Source organism: Salvia miltiorrhiza, chromosome 2 (genome assembly GCF_028751815.1).
Source record: "Salvia miltiorrhiza cultivar Shanhuang (shh) chromosome 2, IMPLAD_Smil_shh, whole genome shotgun sequence".
In the NCBI taxonomy this organism is placed as follows: Eukaryota; Viridiplantae; Streptophyta; class Magnoliopsida; order Lamiales; family Lamiaceae; genus Salvia; species Salvia miltiorrhiza.
The window spans coordinates 44,878,569-44,896,019 of NC_080388.1; the positions used below are offsets into that span (position 1 = coordinate 44,878,569).

The following is a 17,451-nucleotide window of genomic DNA, read 5'->3' on the forward strand; positions in this document are numbered from 1 at the left end:
ACCTTCAATTTTATTCTAACTACAAAATTGCCACTCAATTTTGAAATTAATTTGAAATCAATTTGAAATCGAAAACTCCCTTTTTAATATAGTATAGATTTATTGACATTTACTTCTCTTATATACTAACATTTGCACTCATGCAACGCACGAAAAATATTTTTATATTTTATTATATATAAAATTGATATTATTTTATTATTATATAAAAAATCTAAATATAATTAAAAATAATATAATTTAAGATTAATATATTTTAGTTTAATATAAAAAATAATAAAGAATAATTCATATTAATAAAAAATAATATTGTGAAAAAAGAAAATAATATAAGTTAAAAGATAATTGAAAAAAATAGATTTATTCAAAAAAAAGAGGAGAGAGGAGAGATAATTTTCTTACGTTTTAATCTTTAAATAAATATAACTTCTATATTTTAAATCCAATATTTACATAACATATATCAAATTAAAGCTCTTGTCATGGTCTTTAATTTGATATACATATAAAATACTGTATTTTATAATTAGCCGAATTTCACAATTTTAAAAAAGAAATAAAATCGAAAAATAAGAAGTTAAAGAAAAAGAAGAAAAAATGTATAGCTTATAAATAAACCTTTAATTTTTTTTTTTTGAAAAGTAAACTTTCAATTTTATTTTAACTACAAAATTATCATTTAATTTTGAAATTGATTTGAAATCAATTTGAAATTGAAAACTCCAATTCTAATATAGTATAGATAAGTGGTATCCAATATCCACTTTCAAATCCAAAATCCATTTTCAATTTCTATCCAATCATATTCATATTCGTCTTTATCTGAAAAAGTATAGTGTAGTAAAAAGAAGTAGACCACTTGTTTGCCAAATTTGAGCGCCAAAAACCCTTTCGTTCAAAATTCAAAAAATGAAGCATATTTAACAGCACATTTCCACAACGACACTCATTCTAGTTTTCACTCAAAACATTTAATTCAAACATTTCTTGGAAGAGAGCGCATTTGATGATATAAAAGCGAAAACTCTCTATCTAATTCTACTAGATGTAGGGATGGATTTCCACTGTATGAAGCGCAAACAGCTGCAGGCATTATGCAAGAAGCACAAGATTCCGGCCAATTTGTCCAATCTCCAGATGATCAACCGGCTTACGGACTTTCTTCAGGTTATTTTTATGTGCTTTTGCTTTGTGTGTAATAATGTGTTGTTTGGGAATACTTTTGGGGTGTCCGTGGTAGGGGGTTGTTTATGGAATTTGGTGGATTGAAATTGATTGATTGTTTTTTTTTCTTTTTCGGTGATTCAGGAGCAGGAAGATAATGTGAGCGAAATCGAATCGACTGGCGAGGTTGTGAGTAAAACAGGTAAGAAAGTACGATTTAGTCCGGAGCATGAACTGATTGAGTTTACCAGATCTCCTGAAATAATAAAAAGAAGTAGGAGGAATTCTATGGGTAGACATAGTAGCACCATGCAGACTGGAGAGTTGAAGTTAATGGAGGCAGAGGTAAAGCAGAAGAAGAGAGGGAGGAAAGCTGTAAAATGTAATGATGGGCAAAAAATTGCTTCTGCTGTTGATAGTTTTGAAGATGGCGCGTTGGAAACGGAGGAGGGTGATGTAGTTAGGTCAGGCAGAATGACGCGGTTGAGAGGGAAGATGGTAGCAGAGGGCGTCAGTAACGCAAGCAAAAGAGAGGGAAAAGGTGATGATAAGAGAGGCGAGAAAGCTCCAGATAAGGTCAAGAACGACGAGCGTCAAGAGGAGATTGTGGAGAACCATAGTAGGGTTACCAGGTCTAGGGCACAGAAATTGACTGAGGCTCCTGCAGCAGAGGAGAAAAGAGGGAGAAAAGTAGTGAAAAACATTGGTAAGGCAGCTCCTGTTAGAGCTGAAACTGGCGACAATGCAGATTCTTTGAGTAAGAGAGGGGATGAGAGTGAAGGAAAATCAGATGAGAGAAGAAAAGGAAATGAAAAAGGGTTGAAAGAGAGTTTGGTGAATAAGCAAATTGCAGGGGAACATGCGACTGTTGAACCTCAAATTCGTTTTAGGAGATCTAAAAGGAGAGCGAACGGGGTTGATGAATCTGAAATGTTTACGATTGATACAAGGAAACATGAAAATGCCGAGGTCAAGGGCTCAAGGAAAACCTCAAAGTTGTCGGCATCAGGTGTTTCAAAAGTGGATACAGAAATTAGTGGACTTGAAGCTAATCCAGGTAGAAGAGTAGTTCTGAAATTTGAAGAACCCATTCAAAAGATGGAACCCCGAAGAAGTAACAGGAGGAAGACTATGATTGCATCTGATAGTCTTAGAGTTGACACATTGAGGAGCTCACTGCCACAATCAGATATTGTTCCCGAAGTATCTAAAGATGAGAAGATAGTTATCCAGCCTATCGGAATTATGAGGAGGTCTAGGCGTAAAACTTTAAGTCTTAAATTGGTTTCTGCTACTGATACTGATTCAGCTGTTGAGAATCTCGAAGCAGAAAAGCATATAAGTGAATCGTGTCTAGTAGAGAAGGAGAATTATGCAGTTGAGAAGAAAACGCGATTAACAAGGAATACTTCCAAATGTAAGCCACCAGGGTCTCTAGACAAGATTAGTGGAGATTCTAATATTCACCAGAAGAACAAAGTAATGAAGAGAAAAAGAGGCCATGTCACAGGAGATGTCATAAAAAACCACAATGATCAAATTTCTGAAGAACAGTCCTTGAAAGGAAGTAGCAGTGAGAAAGTTGTGTCTTCAGCTGACACAGGAATATTTGCTGATGAGAAGAACCAACCACACAGATTAGACAAGCCTAATATGCTGGATGCTTCATCGCATCGTGATTCTTCAGGGATTGGGGAATCATTGTTCTTGGATGTTCAGCTGTCTGTCTCTAAAGATTCAGAGAATGCTAACAAACCGTGTTCCAAAAATATCATTAGTGATGTGGATCTGACATTTATCAGAGATACTTGTGAAAAGAAAGAAGCGGTCTCTGTTGCTGATAGTGCGGACAGTTCTTGTATGAACTTGGCCAATGAAGAAGATTTTGTGAAATCAGCCACAAATGCAGCATCCAGGAGTGCAGAACTGGGAATTGAGTCTTCAGTTTCTGAGGATCAAATTTCTAGCAGCAAGACTGTGGAAGTGGAAAAGGGCAAGTTACTGATGGAGTTTGATGTCCAGGAATCAGTTGAACAAAATATAACAGGCGTGGATAAGGATGACCCTGGAGCTCAGGTGTATAGCCAAGCGGATGATTCTGGCTGCAACAACAAAATCAATGACCAAGTACTTGAAGAAGGCTTATATGTTTCAGGAGAGGAAGGTTCTGCTGAGACTCACACTTCTGCTGACAGCTTTTTACTTGGTGATCAAACACATGTTAAGAGTAAGTGTTTCTAACCAGATGTTTATGTGGTATTTATCTTTTAAATACTTTAAGAATGCCAATGTAAACATTCTATATACCGTGCATGCAGCTGATCTAGAAGTAGCAGAGACTGCTGTGGATGAACGCGTACAACCATGTCTCAGAGTGGATGATTGCCATAATGATCTAGACCACTTAGGATCACCCAGTAACATTCTGGACAACAATAACGAAGGTACATCCCAAACATCTGGAGAAGATGGAGCATTTGAGTCTTGCGGTAAGTAGTTGTACTAGAACATAAATATTTATGATTTCATTTTCTTGACATTTTTCCTTAGCTCTCATGATTCATCTTGTCTAAATCAGGGACCCATTATACCCACTCAAAGAGTACTTCAAAACTGAAGGCACCATCTTTAGGCATGACTAGGCATCATGGTGATAATGTGGCCGAAGGAAATGAAACCTTCTTCCATAAAGGTGGAGCTTCAGAACAGGCTGAAGCTGATGAAGGTGGTTGCTCAAAAGATCAAAGAAATGCAAGTGACCATTTCAGTGAATCCTATATGCCTGATCTATGTCATGGTGAAAGAGATGCTAGAACAGTCTCACCAGATAGAGGAATCTTTCCAGGTGAATATTTAGTTATGAACTCTGAAGAGCATTGTACAGATAGCACTTGTGTTAATCAAAAGAGAGGTATAGATTCAGATGTTGTTGAAACTCGTGAAAGTGAATCCTCTAAGGGTCACAAGAGCAAGCGTGATGAAGATGGGGAATTTTGTTTGGTTAATTTATTTGATGAAGAGGGAAGATATGGAATCACACCACAAGTGGAAGAAAACTTTTCTGGTGAACACTCAGTCAAGAATTTTGATGAGCAAGGGATGTCACATGGTTCCCCTTCTATAGCACCCACAACTATCTGCAACAGTACTGGAGATCATAAGGCAAACCTCTCAACTGAAGGAGGCGAAGCCTATCATTTTGAGAACAAACAGTTAGAATTAACTGAAGCTGATGAAAGTGAATGCTTGAAGAGTGACAAGAGCTCTAACTCACAGGAAACAAATCCCTCTACACCCTCTAATGTTTCTGAAACTAAAGGTAGATAATTTGGTTTTTTTTTTTAAACTTATTTTCTCTTATTTAAGGCAGATTTACAGTGCTTTTCATCTAAGTATTTGATTTGTCCTCATCACACGTAACGTATTATGCTTTGCATAGTAGTAATAATTTAAACTTGCAAGTTATACTGTCAGAAACTGATTTTACTTTTTCTACCTTCAAGTCCTTTTTTTGTTCAAGAGTAAAATTTGCTACTTACAAAATAACAGTCTAATTGATTGCTAACTCCATTATCAGTGCCAAAGCACATGAAAGTATGCCTATGAATTTACATACAAACAAGTTGCACCCGGAAGTTCTTTTTGTAATTATTTAATCTTGATGTTCTCTGTCAAATTAAGTTATCAGTTTACATTACTTTGCTTCAGCGGAGAATCAAAAGAGTCTATTGGCCAAGTCCAGTGCACTTGCATACGCTAATCAGAGGCAGGGAACTTGGAGTAATGAAAGTGAACTGGCAGGAAATGCAGTGTGCTTCTTAAAGAGTTCTGAGGGGAAAATTAGTCAGATTGCTGAAGGCCTCATTGCTGATGAAGATGGTTAGTTTCAGATACGAACTTTCACAATATTATATCACTAATAGAATGTTATTTTTGGCCAGCATTTTGAGGACTTATTGCATAATATGTTGTTTGTTCGTATAGTCAATCATGAAAACTATGGCACAGATAAAGAGGTTTCTGCTGAGGCAAGCATTTCCGATGTCAAAAGTTGCCCTGTCAGCAAGATAGCGGATGAGAGTTCCGGTGGTGTGAAGTTTCAAGACACCGTGGAAACTGAACATCAACATAGAAACCTGGTAGCAAGGCAGTCAGAGTCAGATGAAGATGAAGAGGCTACTCCTGGGATATCCAGGCAAAGTTGGACAGGTTGGTTGAGAAATTGTTTTCACCAACATACGATTCACAGTAAACTAATTTCTGTTTTCTATTGCAGAAGCTGAACTTCAGAATCTGTTTGGAACCTCGGACGAAGATGCTTCTCCTGGACTAAGTGACACTTTCTGTGAAGGATCTGAAACCGCCAATATGACAATCTCAAAGAACATATCGACTGCCAGCAATAGTAGTGGCATCTTGACCAAGAAGCAGGAAAAAGAGAGGGAGGGAGAAAACGGTATCGAGAGTGATGTTGACATCTATGGTAATATATATTCATCATTACATTGCTCAGTGTTGCTGTCAAAATTATGCTATTCCTTATTGTTGTTCGTTTGATCATCTATGTAGAAAATGAGTTTAAATTTCTGTTTGCAACAGCAGTCAAGGTTACGACTCCCTACAAGACAGAAGAAAACTATTTTCATGACAGAGTATTGGATGGAAGTGTGACATCGATTAAGGAATGCTCTGAAGCAATGAAGGAAAATGTTGCTGCAGGAAGTACGTCCTATGAAAAGGCACAGAATATTGGATATGAGATTGAGAACAACTTAGGCATTGGAGCTTCATTATCAGATAATGGTGGAGATGACATTTGTGAGGATACAAACGAGGTTGAGAGATTTGAATTGCTGAATACATCCACCGGAGTTCTTTCTGGAGCTGAGTATGACGGTTGTGAAGCTTTGGAGGATCAATTGACCCATAGAAAAGAGGAGTGCCTTCAAGAAATTATTTCAGTAACGCAAGAAGACAGGGAAGGTCATGTCATTCCTCTAGCAGAATCCTGTCTTAATGACGAAGCAACAGAGAAAAGTTTTATTAATGCATCTGGGTCACAACGGAATTTTTATGAACTTGAAAGCTGCACACACATGTCAGAAATATGTACTATATCTGAGTTATCTGATGCCGATCCTCAGAAGTCTGTCGTTCCTGAGAGTAGTCATCTTCCCACTGCCTGTTCTAATGATGGCGACATTTTGAGGGAAACATTGATTGAGACTTCTAGTGATCCAGAAGTAGCAAAAATTGGCAGCTCCAAGAAAGGTAACAGTTAATTTGATTGTCATGTAGGAGTATTTCACTATTTTAGATGGCAATATATGAAAGCAATTATGAGGTTTGCTCTTTACTGAGTGCTATGAATTATGCAGAGTTGAGCTGAACTTTTTGAAGGCTCAACAAGAATTCCAATAATTTATTTACTGCACCAGTCATACAAGAAAGGGATTTAATATTTGTTTTTCCACATGGGGGTTTAGAATTTTGAAGTTGTAAAGTTTTATAGGGTGATAATAAGTGAACGATTAGTTTTTTCTGGTTTTTAAGTTGGATGTTGCATATCATTGTTTTGGATGCTTCTTGTCTATATTGCCAAGTTACACTTCTCTTATTTTGTAGGTATATCTCCCCTTGTTTCTTTGAAAGCCTCCCCTGATTCTAAAGAATCCATATTTGAGAGTGATGATCAATATGAAGCCAAGAAATTGGATGAGAAAGTTGGTGATTCAACTTCCTCTCAGGATATTTCTGATGAGTTGCATACCAACAGTGAAGTGGCAATTCAGGAAAGTGTTTCAACTGGTTACAATATATGTCGGGAACTGGATCATCTTGTAAGTTCTGATGAACTTGAGAGCACATGTAAGGAGGCAAAAGGGAGGGAAATGACCACACAGACTTTAAGTAACTCAGATGTTGTTGCAGGTTGAGCAGCTTGTATATGATCTATTATTACTATATTGCAATTGTTGAAAGGTCTTATACCATAGGCACTGAATAATTGCATGATGTTTGCTTGAATTTGAAGGTGACTTAATTGTTTCTGTCTTTCTAACAGAACATGGATCCTTTGTCTCCGGGGCAGTATCTGGTCTCCTCAGCAATTCGCCAATGCACATCAATTTAGGATATCATGGAAGTGGTGATAAAAAATTAGAAGCTGGGGAACCTGTCTCCAGTTTAGATGAGGAAAAGGTGCAAGAGGCTGGATTTGAACTTGGAAACAGTTTAGGCCTTGGAGATTTATTATCAGATGATGGTGGAGAAGACACTTGTGGAAAGATGAACGATGTTGAGAGTGTTGGGTTAGAAGTTACCTTCACTAGAACAGAATATGATGGCTGTGAAGCTTCTGAGGGGCAGCTGACTGAGAACACAGGGGAGTGCCAGAAAGGAACTGACTTCATTGCAGAAGACAATGAAGAAAAGGTCGTTCCTCTAGGACAATCCTATCTTTATGATGGAGAAACAGATAGTGACAGTGAATCGACACAGGAAAATACTAATAGCTTGTTTGGTACACCCAACAATTTGGATAAACTTGGAGGCTGTCAAGACATGTTAATTGATACTGCTCTGTCCGAAAGTGTCAGCTGTAAGAGTAGAGTTTATCACAAATCTGAGCAGGAAATGATACAAAGTGGTGAAGGTGCAGTTGAGTTATCTGATGCTGATCTTCAAAAGTCTAACATTTCTGAAATCAATCAGAACGTCATAGACGAAGGTAGGTCAAGTTTCTTTGTGTTTAGGGGCTTCGGGGGTCTTATGCTGCATTCTGATGCTAAAATATGAAAAATACTTCATATTTGAGGATTTCTTATAATAGAAAGGCTAATAGTGAGATTCCTGTTTCAAACTGCTTATGTTGCAGAAAAGGCTATTCTGAACTTGTGAAATTTGATGAATGATGGATCTCTTTTTTGAGTTGAACAATTTTTCTTGCATGCTTCCTGAGAACTTCGCCTAGTTATGCTTCTCATTCACTTATTTTGTAGGTACCTATCTGCTTCTTTCTTCAAAGGCTTCCCCTGTCTATGATGAACTTACAGAAAGCACAGATACTGATGATCTTAATGGAGCCAAGATTTGCGATGAGATGAATACCAAAGCAAAATCCTGCCAAGAAGATATGACTAATGAGTCGCATATCAACAGTGAAGTGGCCATTCAAAAACACGTTTCAGATACTAACGGCCAGTCTGAGGAAGCTGGTCTTGCTTGCAGTCTTGAACTTGAGAGCACGTTCCTGGAGACAAAAGAGACAGGAACAACCACACAGTATCCTAACAATGTTGCTGCTCCTACAGGTCAGCACTTGCCTTGCCAATTCTAATTTGCTGAATTCATTAACTGTTCTTATCAAAACCGATAACTAATTTTTATATTTTGTCATGTCACAGACCTCAGTTCTTCTGTCTGCGGTGCAGAACTGCATATCCATCTAAGAGGTGAAAATAATGACATCGAGAATTTGGATATGTGGAAACCGGTCTTCAATTTGAGTGGAGATAATGATAAGAAGGATAGTGGAAGGACCGAGGAGAATCCAACTGCTCAAATCGTTCAGTTTCCCATTCACGAGCTTCATTTTGAGGAAAATGCGGAAGACTTTGAGAATGATACTCACATAATGTCAAATTTGCCAGCCTCCTCCGGATATGATTCAATTTTAAGGGAAAGTGATGTGGCCGATACCATTAAAGAGTACATTGATTCTGAATCTTCTCTGCCTGTCATCTTTGAGAACTCCGGAGCCGGCCTTCCAAGTGACATGTTGGCAGATACTGATGAAGGATTTGGTAGTGAAAAACCAGCTTCGCCCTACGAAAAGGATATTGCTGCAAGGCTTGACAGTCTAACTCCCACGATGAAGATATCGTGCGACTCAAGCTCCAAGGATAAAGATAATGTGCCAATGGTTGACTGCCTGAATACAGAAATCAAAGAACAGGAGAAAGCAACATCATCAACCAGACCTTCCCAAGTCTCCAGGAATGCAGCAAATTTGCCTGAACGTGTCGATGAAGAAGGTATACAACGTATTATCCATGTTTTCTCTTCATTCGGTTGCATCTCTAGATTTACTCTCTGCTACGAAGCCATCAATTAATTGCATTCTCCTTCATAACTTGTATTCATCAGTGAACCTTTGTAACAAGCTTGAATTTTTTGGTTTTTTAGGCACTAGTGTTAAGCTTGAGGGTGGTGAAGATGGGCAGAGTTCAACCATGAGAAAGAATGCTAGAACTATTTTGATCCATGGGACCCCAGGTAAGCTTCTAGCTATGGCGGACATGAAGGAGAACATGCCGATGCAGAAGCGCTCCAACGTCGCTGATATCACTGCAGTAAGACCAGCAAAAAGGAGAGCCTTGCGGGATCTTCAGTAGAGAGAAATAGATTATCTTTTGTTCTATGTATTTTAGTGCTGCATTTCTCATGCAAATATGTATTTATGAATTATGTCGTGTTACCTTGGATACTAAATTCAGTAAAATAGACAATATTTGATGTTTGCAAAGGCGAAAGCACATTCTCGCATCAGACCTTTTTATTGAGAAGGAAATATAAATTATAACGTTCTTTTGGGATTACAGAACACAACTTGATCCAAAGAATACAACAAAAACAAAAAACTTTTTGCATGAGAAATAAAAATGTGTGAGCTCGCATCATTTTATCTACACAGACACAGAGATCAGGCCACCGGAGAGCTGCAGTTTCTGACATTCTCGCCCCGATGTTGATCTCGATTTTGCAGCTTCTTTTCTACATATAAACTCAAGACACCACCTAAGTTTTAACCTTTGTATCTAATTACAGTCCAAGCCACAAACTTCTAAGACGATGCCATCCCTCGACAAAAAGGGATTGATACGAACCCAGAGCAAGGAGAAGATCGAAGCCAAAAGAATCGACCACACGACGATGATGGTAGGGAGGCGATCTTGCCGCCCCATGAAACCTTTGAGGAAGGGGTACAAATGGACAATCACCCAAAGGGCGAAGAAGAGCCTCCCGAAGAGAGGCCCCCACGATTCATACCCGTTGTTTATGGCGTCCGAGACTCCAACCACGACTCCGATGATGTTGATGATCATCAGCGTCATGGGCGGGATCAACAGAGACGTCCACTTGAAGAGGTACAGATCCGAGAACTCACCATCATCAGCTGCTTTTGAAGTCACAGTGAAGTTTGTGTTCACACCAGCCAGAACTTTGAGAAGACCTTGGATTAGAGCAAAGAAGTGAGACGAGACGCCACCGATCACCCAGAACTGCTCATTTCTCCACAGGTCGTCGATCCCAACGCCTCCCCACTGCATCTCCAACACGCTGGTCACAGCGATGGATATGAACATCCCCATAAAGATTATACTGGCATAGTTACTGATCTGTAGATACAAACACAAAAAAACTTCATATAAGCTTGTTCTCATGGTTGAAAAATGATCGCACCAAGGATCGGATCACTCACCTCTGGGACGATGAATTTGCCGGTAAGCAGGCAGACAGCTGGTAAGGCGCAGTAAGCAAGCAATGGAAGTGAAGTCAATGGATAGACAACCGAGTTTATGTAAGAGAATCTCTCCAGCGGTTTCAGACCACATCCGTATCCATACCAAATGGGGCAGTGCCTGCTCAATAAGATTTCGACTGATCCCAAGGCCCATCGGAGAACCTGGTGGAGACGATCAGAAAGATTGATTGGGGCAGACCCTTTGAATGCCGGTCTTTTGGGCATACAGTAAACTGACCGCCAGCCGTGGCAATGCATCTTGAACCCGGTCAAGATATCTTCTGTCACCGAACCATAAATCCACCCGACCTGGCAATTTATAACGTTGTGAGAAGTAAGATCGGGATTAGAAACTATACGAGGGAAACAAATGCTCTCGAGCAGTGAGTATGTACCTCTTTTCCCCATTCTGTTTTATCTTCATAGCCACAACTGATCACATGAATAGCTTCTTTCAAGAGCGATGCAGACGTTGCTCCTGCAGGGACACCACCGTTTTCTAGGAGAACTGAAGCAATGAAAACCGGTGATTGTCCAAATTTCTTCTCAAATTTTACTTGGGGCATCAGGGCTGACTTCTCACTGTCAATTCCTGCCACGCAATAAGGGAGAAATTGTCAAAAACAAAAAAAAAAACATTTAAATTGTTGTCGTTTTTATATTAGCGTTGTATATAAGTGTTGAAATAGATGTATTTCCTCACCTTCAATTCCTTCCTCGATGTTTTCAAGAGCATGGATCTGTGTCAAAGCTTGACTGTTCTTGGTCTTTTTCTTATTATCCTTCGATTTTCCTGATTTTCCTTTCTTAGTCTTCTTTCTTGATCCAAAGCAGCAGCAACACCATTTTGGCCAGCAATTGCATGTTTTGCCCGGGGGTTTTGCTTTCTTGGGGGCATCGTATCCATAAAGTGCTTGCCTCCTGAAGACGCATCCAGTTCCGACATAAATTGGACCTTGGATTCCGTCGAGCCCTTTCATATTTATCTGTCGCCAAGAACACATAAATTCATTCATGAATCCAAACCACAACTCAGAAGCTTGTAATTTGAGAAAAGGCTTGTATACATACATCAAAGAAGACAACATTGCGATTCGAATATCTGTCGTGCCTATCAATTCCATCAAACCTTTGAGGAAACTGCACGTAGCATATTTTCTTGCCTGCTTGCGGATCCATCATGAAACACATAGCTTCTCTGAGAGCCTTACTGTTATTTATGTAGTGATCACAATCAACATTGAGCAAGTAAGGAGCATTTGAGATGACAGCCGACACCCGTATCTTCAAATTAGAAAGAAACAAACTCAGGGTCAGATAGATTATCATTATACAGAATTCAAAAAAAGCAAAATAGCAGGAAAGGTAGTTACCAAGGAATTCATAGCACCGGCTTTTTTGTGATGCTCGTATCCAGGCCTCTTCTCACGAGAAACGTATATAAGACGAGGTAGCTCATTACCTTCAATATCCCGAACACCATTTTGACCCAGGAATACCTTTCGAGCAGATATATAAAGTTAATATCAAATAATTATTGGGCAGTTCATTCATTGTGCCGACAGACGGGATGAAGACAGGACGTAGAATATACCTGGATCATGCCGGGATGATCCCTGACATTATTTCCTGGCCATGGAGTACCGTCTTGCATCGTCCAACCCTCCTCGGGAACCTTCTGCGCCATTGCAACCAGCGCATTTATCCGAACTTTAAACTCTTCGTACTCTCTCTGCATCAAAACAGTTACAGCGAGTGTTTTCGCATTAGAATGGTTTATGATTAGTAAGGAATCTCATCTTGCAGACAAATGTAAATAATACGAGACAAAGAAGAGGGAAGATACCTTCATTGCACGACGTTCCCTCACAAATGTTGGTTCCACTTTGTCTCTCAAATAGTCAACCTTTTGAGCAAAGTACCATTCGGGAGCACGAGGCTCTATTTTGAACTTTTTGCAGAACGGGACCCATTTCCTAGCGAACTCAGACGTCTCTGAGAGAGCTTCGAAAGTAAGCATTGCAGCACCATCATCAGACACATAGCAGGCAACCTTGTCAATGGGGTAATCCACGGCAAGTATAGAAAGAACGGTATTGGCCGTAATTAGCGGAGGTTCCTTCAAAGGATCCACCGTACTCACAAATATGTCTACGGGAGCTAGCTCAGAGGGCTTGCCCTCTTTCTCGTACCTGGTATGCATGTCAGTGGTCAGAAGCATGAACATGAGAGAGAGAGATGGCAAAGGAGCATCTCGCACACAAAAGGAGAAAATGTATACCTTAACGAGAGTCTATCGAGGTATGTTTCTCGCTTGATTGGAAACCACTTCGGGAACTGATCGAAGATCCAGGAGATGGCAAACCATATCTCACATATAATTGATGTTAGCCACAATCCATATGCATCATTGACGGGGTGAAGGATTCTATAATGAAAGAACAATCCAAGAATTGCCATACGCAGCAAAATGACGATTCTGTATGGGCTTATCTTGCTCGAAGGAATTGGTATCTTCCTCGAAAGTGGTTGTCGGCCTTCATCCATCCTGTTGACAAGGAAAAAATAAATTTGACATTATATAAATACAACAGGGAGCTAAAAGGAAAGGACATTCTATCTTTTAGAAGAAAACGTAAATGGCAAATACTGATTATACGTTTACGGTTTACCTAAGCATATTAATCATGCAACATTAGAGAATTGAGCAGTTTTGACAAATCTAAAATGGCAGAAGTGAGCTGAGCTTATTCATTTTGTACCTCTGAAAAGAATATTTTGAGATTGACTTGCCATGCTTCTTCTCCTCTCTATTAGCTTAGTCTTGTAATGGTATATGAAATTATAGATTAAGTATACACAAAGACCTAAATTAGCTTTCTTAAGTCTTCTACATCAGCTCAAGTTTCATTAATCTCAACCGTCCAACATTTTATCTGCCACATTGTATCCCAGCTTGAATTATTTCATGCTCTGTCTCTTTATCAAGATTCATAGACAATTCAATCATATCAATGTCCGATTCTCCATTCATGTTTCCAAAGGAGAATCATCGTGTTACTTATAGCCTATAGGGCTCTCGGATGTTCGCCTCCGCAGCTGAATTTCTCTGCATGCATAGCTATAAATCGAATGTAGGAACCATATTTCATTTTCTTGCTAAGTAAGACCTACTTTATACGGCAGCCGATCAATTCAATAATAGAAGTTAGCATGTATAGGTCAATATTAAATACCATTAAACTAAGAAGCTTTTATACACTGTTAACAACGGCTACAAAGTAGTGATTGCAAAAGCTACAAGTCAACCAGTACACAGTTTCATCACAAGTATTAAAAGCAAACGAAATAAAGCCATTAAATGCAGGGCCACCGACACTCGATGAAGCACATGAAAAAGGAAGAAAGCACAAAATTGAAAAAGGGTGGACCTACTTGGGTAAATCAGCATCATCCAGCTCATCTCCACTCCCTTTTCCTCCTTGATGCTTCACAACTTGAAGCTTCTCATTTTGCTTCCTCTTCCATTCTTCCATTCTCTCCTTCCACGCCACGGTGCCGTAGCCGTACACGGCTAAGTCCTTCTTCGGATCCATCGGCCGTGGTGGAACTACATTTAACTTGTAATCAAGAAACATCACTAAACATAATTCATCAACAATCACACCACAAAACACTCACAGGTCATGGATGAATCAGAAGAGGGCATAGGATGGACTCGCTTCCCTCGAAACGGGGGGATAATTAGGGCGTGCTTATCGGCTGAAATCGTGTCATCCTTCATCAAGAATCAATTTTTAGTAAAGAAACACTAATTATAAGATGAAGAAACACAATAGATTTATAATATGACATCTACCTCTTGACCATAAGTGAGGAGAGGGATCTCCGAGTTAAGAGCCGAGGGATCCATCTCCGAGTGGGTGGTGATGCCGGAGGCAGTCCGGCCAATGCCCCGAGACGACAGAGGTGCTCCGGCCATGTGCTGCTGCTCATACTCATTGTAATCAAATTCATGCTCCAAATCATCAAACTCATCCTCATCTTCATCTCCATCCACTCTGGGACTCCCTGAGAATTTCAAGAAAATCAGTAGCCGATTCAAAAGGTAGGATTAGTGATAAAAGAGCAATTAAAGAACAACCTTTGATACGCTTGTATCTGGTTTTGCATTGAGGGCAGGCTTGATTGCCCTCCCTTCTTTCATACTCATAGCAAGGTCTACAAACAGGGAATGCACATTCATTGCAAGCAACAAAAGGCTCTCCATCTACACTGAATTCAATCTCATCTCCACAAATCTGGCAAATCTGACCAGTCAACTCTTTCACAGAAGTCACCTGCAAGATACAGTAGATCAAATAACACTAGATCAGAAATGGGAAATTTCAAGAAAGATGGAACTTGATTGGTAGCAAAGATACGTGGCTCCGGTAAGACTATTACAGATTTGTGGAAAAAGTGAGAAAATCTGGAGAAAGAAAGAAAAAAAATTGGAAAAATTCAGTTGAGTGAAAACTAAATGACAAGAATGTGGAATGGCCCGGAAATCTAGAAAAGCTCAAAAAGAGCTGAGAGAAACTAAATCGGGAAAAAAGTTGTTAAACTGAAATGATCGATTATAATGACAGTAGGAAAGAAGTTGGTTTTGTGAATGTCAAACTTCAACATATCAGCTTGAATCCATTTGAAAAAGATTCCAACTTTAACAAGAAAAACTCAAAGAGATGAGCCATTTTGAGAGAGAGGGAGAGGGATTACTCTTCCAATGTCATCGGCATTGATGAGAACAAACTCATTCCTGTTATGGGAGCCAGCAACGAGCCTCCCTTTAGTATCCATGGCCAAGAATCGAAGCCTCCTTCAACTCACACAGCTTCAATCAATAGAAAGAGAGAGAAAGAAGGGAGAAAATCCCCATTGGCGCACAGCAAAGCAAAGCGAGAAGGAAATGTGATTGCTTCCGTGCTTTATTTTATCCTTTTTTTCCTCTGCTACTTAAATAACCCCTTCGCATTAACAATGAACTGAAAACGACGGATTAACAGACGACCCAAAGAGAAACACACAGACGTATTATTGCATTCGGTGAAGAGAAGTGTCGGTTTAATATAAAAAATATATATCTAGAGAGAGAAAGCTTATGGGTTTTGGTGGGTGGGTATTTGTTTGTATGGTGTTTCTTGATTCTTTTCTTGAGAGATGAGAGAAGACTCACTCTCTCTCTCTGAGTTGATGTGAGCTGTAGGGGATTGTGGTGTGTGGATCAGAGGACCAAGTGCCAACAAAGACAAAAAACAATTTGCTAAATTCTTTATAATACAATATGCTCTCCCTCAATTAAAAAAATAGTCATTTTTTTATAATATTCACAAAAATTATTTTCTTTTTATTTTTAATTTTTTTATCACATAATAAACATTTTTCTCTACTCAAAATACAATTAATTATCATTATTGGTATTATTTTTTTAATGAGATAATTTTTTTTATTAACAATTCACTAATCATTTTTATTAAAACTTTTATCTGACTTCTTCTCTATTTTTGTGAATAGAGGAAGTAATATAATTTTATTTTAAATATAATTTTTATCTACACTCTACAGCCATTTTTTGACCGAATTTATAAATATTATAAATGTATTCTATGTTTATTTTATAATTCAAGTCAAAATCATATATTATATATATATGATTAAAATTTGGCCATATTGTTTCATATATATATATATATAGTCGAAAGCTGATTTGACAACGCATTATTTTTCTTTTCAACATTCAATTTTAGTCGAAAGTTTTAACTTGAGTTATTATGTAAAGAATAAATATAAATTATATTTATAGTATTGCAAAAATTCAAGTTAAAAAATCACCTTCACATCAAATTTTGAGCTATAGTTAAAAAATAATCCAATAATATACAAAGAAAATAAATGAGTGAGAGAAAGAGGGAGGGTTTGAAAGTTCAACGCGTGAGGAAGAAGAGATAAGGGTCGAGAGTAATGTAAAGAGGGGTTTTAGAGAGTGGGACCCAGTCTGTGGTGGTGGGCCGGCGGCGCCACCGGTGGCGCTTGGAGCTGTGGGGAAAGGGTGTTTTTGTAACTTTCATGTATTTGTTCTTTCTTGCACACTTTTCATAACAAACATTATTAAAAATAAAAATAATGAACCAGCAACATTTTTCTCAACTTCTTCACATTTATGATTAATGCGGTTAAAATTTTAGTTTTAGTCTTTCAAGATTGAAGTTGTTTTATTCTCAAAAATGAAAAAGGTTGAAGTTGTTCTAAAATGAATAAGATCTACAAATATTTAATTAGATATTCAAAAGAAATAATGATGTTTTGTATCATATGCAAATACTTTTTATACATAATCTCTCTATATAAATGTATATACTATTAAAATGACAATCTTTAATTATTGTGAGAACGAAAATTTAGTTTCAGTTACTTGATCGTCAATATTTATGGTTAATGAATCTTCTTGATAAATGAATGCAACATTTTGATTCGAATTTCATACAGAGCGTAAATTCTATTTTTAAATAAATTAATTAATGACGAACACAATAACTTTATAGGTTTAATGCCAAATTTTCACGAAAAAAATATAGTTATGAGGATAATAAACCCGTGTATCTAACAAAATCTAAAACAACTCTAGATTTTTACTTATATCAAGGTTTTCATTTTCAAATTGATGTAATTTCCCTGATTTGGTAGCTCGTCTTCATAAAAACGACTGGTGATAAAGGGGG

At 38.2% G+C, this 17,451-nt stretch overlaps 2 protein-coding genes across 4 annotated transcripts; one reads left to right on the forward strand and one right to left on the reverse strand.

Moving 5' to 3' along the window:
• Positions 1-948: 948 nt before the first annotated feature.
• On the forward strand, positions 949-9,685 carry LOC131011641 (uncharacterized). Of its 3 annotated transcripts, none has more exons than XM_057939411.1 (13): positions 949-1,167; positions 1,309-3,391; positions 3,483-3,653; positions 3,743-4,483; positions 4,873-5,043; positions 5,149-5,373; positions 5,441-5,647; positions 5,764-6,435; positions 6,790-7,095; positions 7,229-7,894; positions 8,166-8,477; positions 8,571-9,200; positions 9,352-9,685. In XM_057939411.1, exons 1-13 carry the CDS (start codon positions 1,054-1,056, stop codon positions 9,558-9,560), a joined length of 6,507 nt encoding a protein of 2,168 aa, XP_057795394.1. In that variant the 5' UTR covers positions 949-1,053; the 3' UTR covers positions 9,561-9,685. The 3 variants fall into 3 exon arrangements, with proteins under 3 accessions (XP_057795394.1, XP_057795395.1, XP_057795396.1); XM_057939412.1 differs by having other exon boundaries at positions 5,767-6,435; XM_057939413.1 differs by having other exon boundaries at positions 5,173-5,373.
• Positions 9,686-9,703: 18 nt separating this feature from the next.
• Positions 9,704-15,924, reverse strand: LOC131011643 (cellulose synthase A catalytic subunit 2 [UDP-forming]-like). Its single transcript, XM_057939414.1, has 14 exons — positions 15,452-15,924; positions 14,835-15,030; positions 14,550-14,761; positions 14,372-14,468; positions 14,126-14,300; positions 12,972-13,238; positions 12,537-12,882; positions 12,285-12,422; positions 12,064-12,189; positions 11,762-11,974; positions 11,394-11,676; positions 11,086-11,282; positions 10,649-10,999; positions 9,704-10,565 (listed from the first exon to the last, which is right to left on the reverse strand). The coding sequence occupies exons 1-14, from the start codon at positions 15,530-15,532 to the stop codon at positions 9,984-9,986; spliced, it is 3,264 nt and encodes a 1,087-aa protein (XP_057795397.1). The 5' UTR covers positions 15,533-15,924; the 3' UTR covers positions 9,704-9,983.
• Between the last annotated feature and the right edge of the window lie 1,527 nt (positions 15,925-17,451).

Excerpts from the sequence above, each read along its gene's own strand:
- LOC131011641 (XM_057939411.1), top strand. The coding sequence starts at position 1,054 with ATGGATTTCCACTGTATGAAGCGCAAACAGCTGCAGGCATTATGCAAG. Across the intron at positions 3,654-3,742 it reads TGGAGCATTTGAGTCTTGCG|GGACCCATTATACCCACTCA; the intron begins GTAAGTAGTTGT and ends TGTCTAAATCAG. Across the intron at positions 5,044-5,148 it reads CCTCATTGCTGATGAAGATG|TCAATCATGAAAACTATGGC; the intron begins GTTAGTTTCAGA and ends TTGTTCGTATAG.
- LOC131011643 (XM_057939414.1), bottom strand. The coding sequence starts at position 15,532 with ATGGATACTAAAGGGAGGCTCGTTGCTGGCTCCCATAACAGGAATGAG. Across the intron at positions 14,469-14,549 it reads TCCTCACTTATGGTCAAGAG|GATGACACGATTTCAGCCGA; the intron begins GTAGATGTCATA and ends TTCTTGATGAAG. Across the intron at positions 11,677-11,761 it reads GCAATGTTGTCTTCTTTGAT|ATAAATATGAAAGGGCTCGA; the intron begins GTATGTATACAA and ends TCTTGGCGACAG.